Below are 11051 nucleotides of genomic sequence, written 5' to 3'. Positions count from 1 at the left end.
GCTTCTTTCTTCTTCTTTTTTTTCTTTTTTTATGGGGTGCTTCTTTCTTCTTTTCTTTTTTTGAGGTGTGGGGTGGGGGTTGTTTTGTTATATTTTGTTTTGATTTTGTTATATTATGTTTGGGAGGGTTTCTGTTTTTGTGTCTGGGTTTTTTTTTGGGGGGTGGGGTTTTTTTTTGGGGGGGTGTTGGGGTTTTGGGGGGTAATTTATATATGTTGTTGTTGTTGTTATTAATGTTGTTGTTGCTGTTGCTGTTGTTATTAATGTTGTTGGTGTTATTATTAATGTTGTTGTTGTTTTTATTAGTTTACAGTGTAATATAAGGGATGGGGGTCTTGAGACCATTACTTTACAGATTACTTAAACAAATACTATATTATCCAAGATACTTTAAAAAGTATATATTTTCATGTATATCATTTCCATAGTTTTACATGTTTGTATAACATTATCTCAGGTACTCATATATATCATTACTATATTTATACATTGCTGTATAACATTATCTAAGATATTTTACGAAAAAGAAAAAGAGACACGTTTTTAATGTACATCATTGCTATACATTTTAACCACTAGTATAATCTCGTATGCATACGCAAACACACGTACAAACACTCACACACACAGACACAAACACACACACACACATACACGCGCACGCACGTACGCGCACACACATACACACACAAACACACAGACACATAATATACACACACACACAGAGACGCACACACACACACACACACACTGCTACGTGTTTGATTAACTTGTCACTTATTTTATTGGGACCACGTGTTTTATTTAGAGCTAAAGATATACCTGTGTCAACTATTTTTAAAAATTATTGTGTAATAATTATAAAATATTAATTGAATCATTAGTGTCATATGTTGTTGCAGAATAAAACGTTGTTCGTATAGTTGGTTGTTATCTTGTTACCTATTCACAGGCGGTTTGTTTGTCTGTTTCCTTTTGTTAAACGACACTACTAGAGCACCTCGATTTATTAATCATCGGCTATTGGGTGTCAAACATTAGGTAATTCTTATATATAGTTTTAAAGAGAAAACCCGCTACATTTTCCAATAGTAGCAAGGGATCCACCATTCAAGTCAGAATAACACATACCACGTCCTTTGATATACCAGTCGTAGTGCTACATATTTTTTTTTCAGTAGCAGCTTGAGATCTTTTACATGCATTTTCTCCACAGACAGGACAACACATACCACGGTCTTTAATATACCATTTGTTGGGAACTGGATGAGACGTGCAGAAAATCCATCTACGCAAGCCAAGATGCCATTCCGTATAGCATATTGCATTGCAGTACCTTGTCTTGCGAATATGGGGAAAACCCCGGAAGGAAGGAAATGTTTTATTTAACGACGCACTCATCACATTTTATTTACGGTTATATACTGTCGGACATATGGTTACGGGCCACATAGACATTGAGGGAGGAAACCCTCTGTCGCGACTTCATGGGCTACTCTTTTTGATTAGCAGCAAGGGATCTTTTATATGCACCATCCCATAGACAGGATAACACATACTACGCCCTTTGATATACCAGTCGTGGTGCACTGGCTGGAGAAAGAAATACCCCAATCGGATAATAGATCCATCGAGTGGATTTGAGCCTTGAACCCAGCAATTCAGATGTACACTCTGCCAACTGAGCTATATCTCGCCCAAATCTGCCCAGAAACAATCAAAGAAAGAAATGTTTTATTTAACGACGCACTCAACACATTTTAATTACGGTTATATGGCGTCAGGCATATGGTTAAGGACCACAAAGATATTAAGAGATGAAACCCGCTGTCGCCACTTCATGGGCTACTCTTTCCGATTAGCAGCAAGGGATCTTGTATATGCACCATCCCACAGACAGGATAGCACATATACCAGTCGTGGTGCACCGGCTGTGACGAGAAATAGCCCAATGGGCCCACCGACGGGGATCGATCCCAGACCGACCGCGCATCGAGCGAGCGCTGTACCACTGAGCTACGTTCTACCTCCCCCCCCCCCCCCCCCCCAACCCCCACCCCAGACACAATCAATGCATGTCAGTTAAATATGGCAATGCTGAATATCTCCTTATCATCCATATATAAAAAAAATATTATGGGAACGAACATGTGACAAAAGACGGCCAAGGTTTCTTCTGCCAGTAAAGGGAGGACCAACTCTTCGAAGGAAATGTTTTATTTAACGACGCGCTCATCACATTTTATTTACGGTTATATGGCGTCGGACATATGATTAAGGACCACACAGATATTGAATGACGAAAAAACGCTGTGGCCACTTCATGTGGCCTCTTTTCGATTAGCAGCAAGGGATCTTTTATATGCACCATCCCACAGACAGGATAGTATATACCACGGCCTTTGTTACACCAGTTGTGGAGCACTGGCTGGAACGAGAAATAGCCAAATGGTCCACCGACGGGGATCGATCCCAGACTAACCGCACATGGAGCGAATGCTTTGCCACTGGGCTACGTCCCGCCCCATCAACTCCACGAAAACAAATGTTAAAAAAACGTTTGTTGGCTTTGTTTAACGACACCACTAGAGCACATTGAATAATTAAGGCATCTTTTAAAAGCACTTTCCCACATACTGGATAACATATAACACAGCCTTTCATATATCAGTCGTGTGTGTGGGGGGGGGGGGGGGACTGGTTGGTACGGCAGGGGGGGGGGGGGGTTTGCATGTGAGTCCGCTGAAGAGTCGACCGCTTTACAGAAAATAAATTTAATATAGGGTAACGTGACTTTAAACCACACTTGTTGGGGGCGGGACGTAGCCCAGTGGTAAAGCAGTCTAGGATCGATCGCCGTCGGTGGACCCATTGGGCTATTTCTCGTTCCAGCCAGTGCTCCACAACTGGTGTAACAAAGGCCGTGGCGTGTGCTATCCTGTCTGTGGGATGGTGCATATAAAATATCCCTTGCTACTAAAGGAAAAATGTAGCGGGTTTCCTCTCTAAGACTATATGTCAAAATTACCAATAGCCGATGATTAATAAATCAATCAATGTGCTCTAGTGTTGTTGTTAAACAAAACAAACTTTAACTTTACTTTAAAAAGATCGGGAAATGTACATTTCTAGTATGCTATGGGTGGTGTAGGTGAGCGTGCGGATGGGTATGCAATGTAGTAAATATAGAATACTAAACAGCTTGCCTGTCATACCATTTTTATGAAACTCGTCAGATAACAAAACTGTTCACTCATTTCATAAAAATGGTATGACAGGCAAGCTCGTTTAGTATTCTATCTATCGATCTATGTATGTATGTATGTATGTATGTATGTATGTATGTATGTATGTATGTATATATATATATGTATATATATATATATATATATATATATATATATATATATATATATATATATATATATATATATATATATATATATATCTTTTTTCCGTGGTTTTGTCCCTACATATACAGGGCAGTAGCTAGCGGGAGGAGGGGGGGGGGGGGGGGGGGCAAAGAAAATCCGGAATTTTTTTGATAGAAACTTAAAACAAATTCGCTTCTTAACTGTTTCAGGAGTTTTAGACTATTAACTACTTAGTTCCCTCCTACCCCCCACCCCCACCCACCCACCCCTCACCCCACCCACAAATCCTAGCTACGGCCCTGATGTACTGATATACAATGCACTGAAATTACTATTTTTATCACTAAATATTTTGGCTTTTAATATGTACACATTGATAAACAATTCACATGTTTTGCTGTGGTGATTCGGAACATCCGTAACACCTGTTATTTATTGTTGTTGTTTTGGATAGAACCTGTTTATATTGCACATTAGTTGTATTAGTATGTGGAGAAATATTCTAGTGTGGCTTGCGTTCGGCTGTGTGGTCCAATGCACAAGTAAGAATATTTATATTTGTCTGTTGATGTATAATTCAAATACGTTTGAATCGAACTTTAAACAATACTAGTATGTATATTCACTGAATTTATTTAATCATGAATTTTTTTATTGTTCAGTATACTGTATTAAGTTTGTTTGTTTTTGTTTAACGACATCACTAGAACACATCGGCTATTGGATGTCAAACATTTGGAAATTTTGACATATAGTCCTAGAGAGGAAAACTTCAACATTTTTTCATTAGCAGCAAGGGATCTTTTATATGCACCATCCCAAGACAGGATAGCACATACCACGGCCTTTGATATACCAGTCGTGGTGCACTGGCTGGAACGAGACATTGTTATGACATTGATTCATGAGTGCATGTCATTGCATCTACATGTATATGTATTCCAATTACCTCTCTCCTGTGCTATTTGTGTTTAGAAAACTAGTCTAGAGTGGCAGTCCTCTTTCAGCAATACAGGGAGGATGTATTGTCCAGTAAGGAATTTTCTCCAGAGAGGTTGTTCTCCTATACACGAGGCATTAGATAGAGATTCAAGGAATCAACCAGTATTTTACTAAATGTCCAATCGACTCTGCGTTGTGCAAAGATAACGTTTTGATCATGGATAGCGGTTTTGTAGTTCAGACGAATTGTTTAGCTATACAACAGCGGCCTCGGTGGTGTTGTGGGTAAGCAATCGGGTATAAGGCAGGTAGGTACAGGGTTAGCTGCCCGGTACCGGCTCCCACTCAGAGCTAGTTTTAATGACTCAATGGATAGGTGTAACCGAGTAAAACCACTACACTCTCTTCTCTCTCACTAACCAGACAGCTGCTGTGTTAGCCGAGTCATCTCCAGCCCTACCCCTTATTGATATTGCCCCACATATCAACACCAATAAGGGGTAGGGCTGACGGTGACTCGAGCTACTGAGGTGTGTGCCCAGGACAGTGTACTTGAACCTTGATTGGAAATAAGCACGAAACTAAGATTGTAATGAAATGAAATAGTGACACAACTGATTGGGACAAAAAAAAAAAAAAAAAAAAAAAACCCACCTGAGAAAGGGTCAACTGGCGACATGTCGTTACCCGGTAAATAACCATTACCTTTCTTTACTTTCTGGTTTCCAGTCCTGAGACAACTTCCCGATGGATTTGAAATTCTCGAGTTAGGTCCTAACTCCACTGTACACTTCGGGGTCGTGCCAAACATGCAGTATGAGGTACGAGTTAAGCATAAAAAAGGCCAGAAGACTTTTTGGTCAGTTTTTGCTAGTGTTATAGATTGCATTACGTTAGCTGTATTGGTCAAATGTAATATCTAAAGGCGGGGCCACACGATACGAGTGCCGCGTTCATGAATAGCCACGAGAATAAGATTGCATAGTAACCGATTGAATTGTAATGTGTGTCTTGTCAATCGGCTGTGCTCGTGCGTGGCAGTCATATTGTATGGTGTCGTCTTAAACTACGTTATTTATGTTATACTCTCTCTCTCTCTCTCTCTCTCTCTCTCTCTCTCTCTCTCTCTCTCTCTCTCTCTCTCTCTCTCTCTCTCTCTCTCGGTCTCGGTGTGCTGAAGTGACATTAAACACATATTTCCTTCTGTATACAATATTAAATGTATTGCACATACGCTTTGAAATCAGGAGATAGGACTGACATTCAACAAGGTCAATATCTCGGCCAATGGCTGTGACAACATCGTAGTTTATGTCGAGGGTGACGGCTACATCAAAGGCATGATGCCGCTGGCGAGATTGTGCAGCGCTAATGACCTTGCCAGCTACACCGAGACCAGTCCCACCGGCTTCTACGTCATCGTGCAGACTTTCAGTGACTTCACCTGGGGAGAGATTCACGTCCACTTTCCGTCACTTGGAGGTTAGTATCCCCTTTGTAAAGGTTACACACCACCATTAATTATCCCATGCAGTTCAATTCAATTTGTATGTCAGAATATATTCTGTGAAAAATACAACACTATTGAGAGGGTCATGTGACTACTAATTTTAGGGAGTGCTCTTAACTGACAAGTACATGTACTGTGTAAAAAATCAACAAAGGTCGACCACGACATTTGTCAATGAACGGCCCCTATGCCTGACAACGGCCTCGTGTTGCTGTTATACAAGTGGCACCATACCACTTACACAGTTTGTTATCAGTTAGTACTACATATAACTAGTTACTTCAAACCAATGGGTTATTTAAATACTACAGAGGTCAACTAACGTGTAATCATCAAAGAAAGATTTCAAAAAGCATATCAGAATTTTCTAGTATTATTTTTATGAGGAACTACTTCCTAAACTGGACTATATTAAGCTGCTGCAACAAGTAACGACACACCGGCCTCGGTGGCACAGTGGTTAAACTATCTGACTGCAGGCTGGTAGGTACAGGGTTCGCAGCTCTGTACCAGCTCCAGGGCGAGTTCTTAAAGGCTCAATGAGTAGGTGTAAGGCCACTACACCCTCTTCTCTCTCACTAACCACTAACCAACTAACCCACTGTCCTGGACAGACAGCCCAGATAGCCGAGGTGTGTGCCCAGAACAGCGTGCTTGAACCTTAATTGGATATAAGAACGAAAATAAGCTCAAATGAATTAAGTAACGACACGCCAAATGGTGGTGTGTTGCCTAAAGACATTCAGAAGCTTTAGGCAAATTCCCCGAATCAGACCTCGGATGTACGACAGTCAGAGGCATGCTAACGTATCGGTCTGTCCGCTCTTCTTGAAGCACACGTGTACAAAAGTCAGTGCCTTTAATGTCAATCTAAATTAGCTGCACTATTACATGTGGATCTAACAGCAGCCCGTTGGACCTCATGTCCAGTTGACCTTTCATTCGACCAATCAAAACCTTACTTGCAAAATCATGCCAGTGATTTAATGATGATGATAACTAGTTTAACGTGCCCATATACCACTAGGGTTTCGAACACGTCCATCCCGAGTCTGACCTCCGATAAGATCGGTGGCCGGACTCGGGATGTGTGTGTGTGTGTGTGGGGGGGGGGGGGGGGGGGGTAGTGTTGAAAATGGGCAGAATTTTGAAAATAGCAATTAGTAAAAAGTTAATAGAATTAAAAAAAAAAAATACAAGCCAAAAATAAAAAGAATTGACTGCTCGGCCGAATATTTATATAATTTGGAGCATTTTAGAAGGACAGTCCAAAAATAAATAAGAGAAAGAAGAGAGGATCGGACTATTTAATAATATTAAAAAAAAGAAAAGTAATTTCGACATAAAATTTTGAACAAAGGTCTAAATGTTTAAAGTCCGATATATATATGTCTACGTGAGTGGCCTCGTTAAGGCCGTTGGAGGTTGGCCTACGGCGAACCGATGAGCGGAGAACCGGCAAAGGCGGGGATGAAGTGCTTCCATCTCTGGTCGGCGAGGATGGTTATGACACTCCGGTAGTCGTTGCCGAAAAGGGCCTTGACGATCCTGTGGATGGTGTGGCTATCCATATCTCTAACCAGGACTGCTTGTCGGTAGACTCCTTCTCGGCACTGAGTTAGTACCAACCCCGTCTTGCCGGCTATAGATTTGATGGTGTGTAGCTCGTAAGCGCTTTCATCAGGCAGTTGTTTCAGCTCTGGTTTCACTAGTCCGCCCATCAGTGATGCCGGATCCTAGGTATCCCCCTGCACGAACTTCAGGAAGCCGGACCTGATTTTCCCGATCTGAACTTTCCAGACGGCTTCCGAGTCGGAGGGGGACGGTGCTTGTGAAGGTGGAGGCCGGGCCTTGCCAGGTTGGTCGCTCGGCTGAGCGACGGCCTTCCTCTTTCCAACGGCGGCTGATCTGGCCGGTGGCTTGACGACTGGCAGTACCGGGGATACCGGCTAGTTCTGTCTGGGCCACGTAGTGGTCGGCGATGGGGGGCCTTTACGGGGCGTCTCACACACCGCGGTGTTGAGTCTGTCCCTCTCGGTGGTTGACAGTTCCGGCGTAGCAGGTTTCCTCGACTCAGGCTGGGCTGGGGGCGGCGTCGCAGAAGGGACCGCCGCTGGCGGTTGAGCCGCCCCCCCCCCCCCCCCCCCCCGTGCCGTTCCTGGCGCACTTTTCCTCTTCCTCCATCTCCTCTTCCTCCATCTCCTCTTCTTCTGTACGATCGCGTCGCCGTACACCAGTCACGGAAGCCCGTGACCCGGTGTAAGTGACGCGATATTGAAGTAGGTTCTCGTAACCCAGTAACTTACCGAGTCTCCCCAGGTGGGGGGAGGGGAGGGGGAGGGGGGTAACTCGAGAGTACATGGCGAGACGTCTGTCCTCATCGCAAGTTAGCTTGGAAGTCCAGTGATTTGAAAATAATTTGAAAACATTCGGAATTATGCCGAGGGTATACGAAATGATTCGGGTGAATTACGAAGTATGCTGGAAACTAATTTCAATATAAAATTTTTATATAAAATTCGTTTCAAGACGAAAAAACCCCAACTGTGATGGTATAGCCATAAAATCTGTTTATACTAGTATACAATCCAGAGTTTATTGCTGCACTTTTGCCCCTGCTTTTTAATGTTGAAATAGACCAACAAGTTCGCCTATTGCATAAATTGTCTCTCCCAATATTTTTAGAATTTGTATGCTCCCGAATAACGCTATAAACAGCGAAGTGTATTTGGTCGATATTTGAATTGTTATTTATAGATGAAATGTCACCTGGACATGGGAGTCCACGCAATGCTGTTAGATCTACCAGGGTAGACCCAGTAGAGCTAATTTTAATCAGATTGCTTTAATGTCTGTGATTATTTCAACAGAAGATTAAATCGTGCATGTGTGCATGAATTTTAGCAGGTGGTGGTGGGTGAAAATTAGTTTGAAGTAGAAGCGGAGGGTTCTGTATTTAATCTCATTTTATTTCAATACAGTATTTTTTCCTGGCCCTTCATCCTCTCAGACTTTTTTTCTTGCAATCTTTGAGGCAGGGATGGTAGCATGATCTTAGGGCTAAGATCGCTTCATGGATCAGGGCCCTGGAAAACTATATGTTGGACAGACGGACAGGATGGAGCTGATAGCTAGATGTATAGTCCTCCGCAGTTGGACCAGTAATAACTTTAAATTCATACTTATGGTCTGTTTTCTTTTCTTCCTCAGGAATTACTGTTACCAATGAAGTTCTTTCCGGCTGAACATTAAGACATTCAAGTGTTCAACATATCAATGTGGTATTCAAATGTGGCATTGAACTAACATATACTGAAATAAAAAAAGAAACACATAATTTCTGATGTATTTTTAAAGTTTATTTAATTAAGATCATGATAATAACTAGTCTATAATGCTGTTAATCAACAGATGAATGTACATTTGATAAGAGGTGTTATTGTCAAACAGGGGTCACTTAGTCTAAGGATTGCACATTTGATAAGGGGTGTTATTGTCAAACAGGGGTCACTTAGTCTAAGGATTGTACATTTGATAAGGGGTGTTATTGTCAAACAGGGGTCACTTAGTCTAAGGATTGTATATTTGATAAAGGGCGTTATTGTCAAACAGGGGTCACTTAGTCTAAGGATTGTATATTTGATAAGGGGTGTTATTGTCAAACAAGGGTCACTAGATCTAAGGATTGTACATTTGATAAGCAGGTTTTTTTTGTTGTCAAACAGGGGTCACTTAGTCAAGAATTGTACATTTGATAAGAAGGGGTGTTATTGTCAAATGGGTCACTAGATCTAAGGATTCAGAAGAAAAAAAAAACAGTAATTGGTATGATCTCTGTATTTGTTTTTTTTTGTGTGGGTTTTTTAAACATGTTTAGAATGTGCAACATTTAGATCAGTTGCTAAAGCCTTGGAATATGATATCTTTATAACCAATGCATTTCTAGACATTGTTTTATTTTTTAGTATCTCAATACCAATTTTTGTCTAAAATAATTTCTTACATACACATTTATTTCTCTCAATGACCAAACGAAATTTGAAATAATTCAGGCAAATGTCATTCCAAATGTATTTATCTCTAAATTGTTTTATATTTAAAGCATATTAAGCTAAGATACTTTTTTAAAAAGCAGGAAAAAAACAGGATGTGTGTTTATTTGGGGAGGGGGGGGGGGACCAAACAGAAGTCTTGCTAGTGCTGAAAACTCAGGACAGTTCCTTTAACAATATGAACAAAAGCAGGAAAACAAAAACACATGACAAACTCACATTTATATTTTTAATGAATACTTTATTCACACTTTGAAAAAGAAATGATGTCTATACTTATATTATATTATATTATATTATACTACAGTTGAATCCCGTTGACTCAAACCCTGTTTGTCGGTGCTCGAGAAAGTGTTGAACCCATCGGGCAGTTCGACCTAACCATTCGGTCAACATTGTGTAAGTGTAATTCGGGACTTCGTTTTTGGTTCGAGCATTGCAGTGTGTTCGACACTTCCAAGTTTGACACAATGAGATTCTACTGTATTTAAATTAATGTGAAAAAGAAAAAACAAAAACAAAAAAAACAAACAAAACACACTTAACTGTTTCAGCAAATGTGTAAATATTCATTATTATACATCTATTGATAATTAATAAACTTTCAATAATCAACAATGTCTTAATGAATTGTGACAAAATAAACCTGTTCAGTCCCAGTCGTAATGACATATTATTTACATCCATAAATCTGTACAAACAACAAAAGCTACACGTAGCATTGAATCACTAAGACCATCCTCACAAAATATGTCGTTTTCTATCACCCAATCTATCATTTTAGAAGATTTCAAGTACCGGTAAGTTCTCTATTACCCAACTTGACATTTAAGTAATTAATCAGTCAGTAAGTTCTTCATTTTTATTAGCAGCAGGTCATGCAACCATTCACCTTCTAAATGGACCAATAAAATATTGCTTCCAAAATTGCTCGTGGAAAAATGTTTGTCAAGAAAGTCGAGAACGGTTGTTCATGTTACCAGGAGGTTACCACATGTCAAGAAAGTCGAGAACGGTTGTTAATGTTACCAGGAGGTTACCACATGTCAAGAAAGTCGAGAACGGTTGTTAATGTTACCAGGAGGTTATCACGTCAAGAAAGTCAAGAACTGTCATTCAGGCTACCACATGTCAAGAAAGTCAAGAATGTACTTTGTTCTCCACAAAATATTA

At 40.6% G+C, this 11051-nt stretch overlaps 2 protein-coding genes across 2 annotated transcripts in view; one reads left to right on the top strand and one right to left on the bottom strand.

Annotated features, from left to right (window-relative positions):
• The first annotated feature begins 3771 nt into the window (after positions 1-3771).
• Positions 3772-9165, top strand: LOC121389866. The gene is made up of 4 exons (XM_041521519.1): positions 3772-3916; positions 5046-5137; positions 5564-5798; positions 9037-9165. The coding sequence occupies exons 1-4, from the start codon at positions 3862-3864 to the stop codon at positions 9069-9071; spliced, it is 417 nt and encodes a 138-aa protein (XP_041377453.1). The 5' UTR covers positions 3772-3861; the 3' UTR covers positions 9072-9165.
• The window catches only part of LOC121389865 (voltage-gated potassium channel subunit beta-2-like), a 118189-nt gene continuing 116158 nt past the window's right edge, over positions 9021-11051 (bottom strand). The window contains exon 17 of the mRNA XM_041521517.1: positions 9021-9138. Coding sequence (XP_041377451.1) covers positions 9129-9138 — 10 coding nt within the window. The 3' untranslated portion in view covers positions 9021-9128. The remainder of the gene's footprint in view (positions 9139-11051) is intronic.

Source organism: Gigantopelta aegis, chromosome 15 (assembly GCF_016097555.1).
Source record: "Gigantopelta aegis isolate Gae_Host chromosome 15, Gae_host_genome, whole genome shotgun sequence".
Taxonomy (NCBI): domain Eukaryota; kingdom Metazoa; phylum Mollusca; class Gastropoda; order Neomphalida; family Peltospiridae; genus Gigantopelta; species Gigantopelta aegis.
Note: the sequence above shows the minus strand (reverse complement) of the source record. Positions and strands in the feature narration are given on the sequence as shown.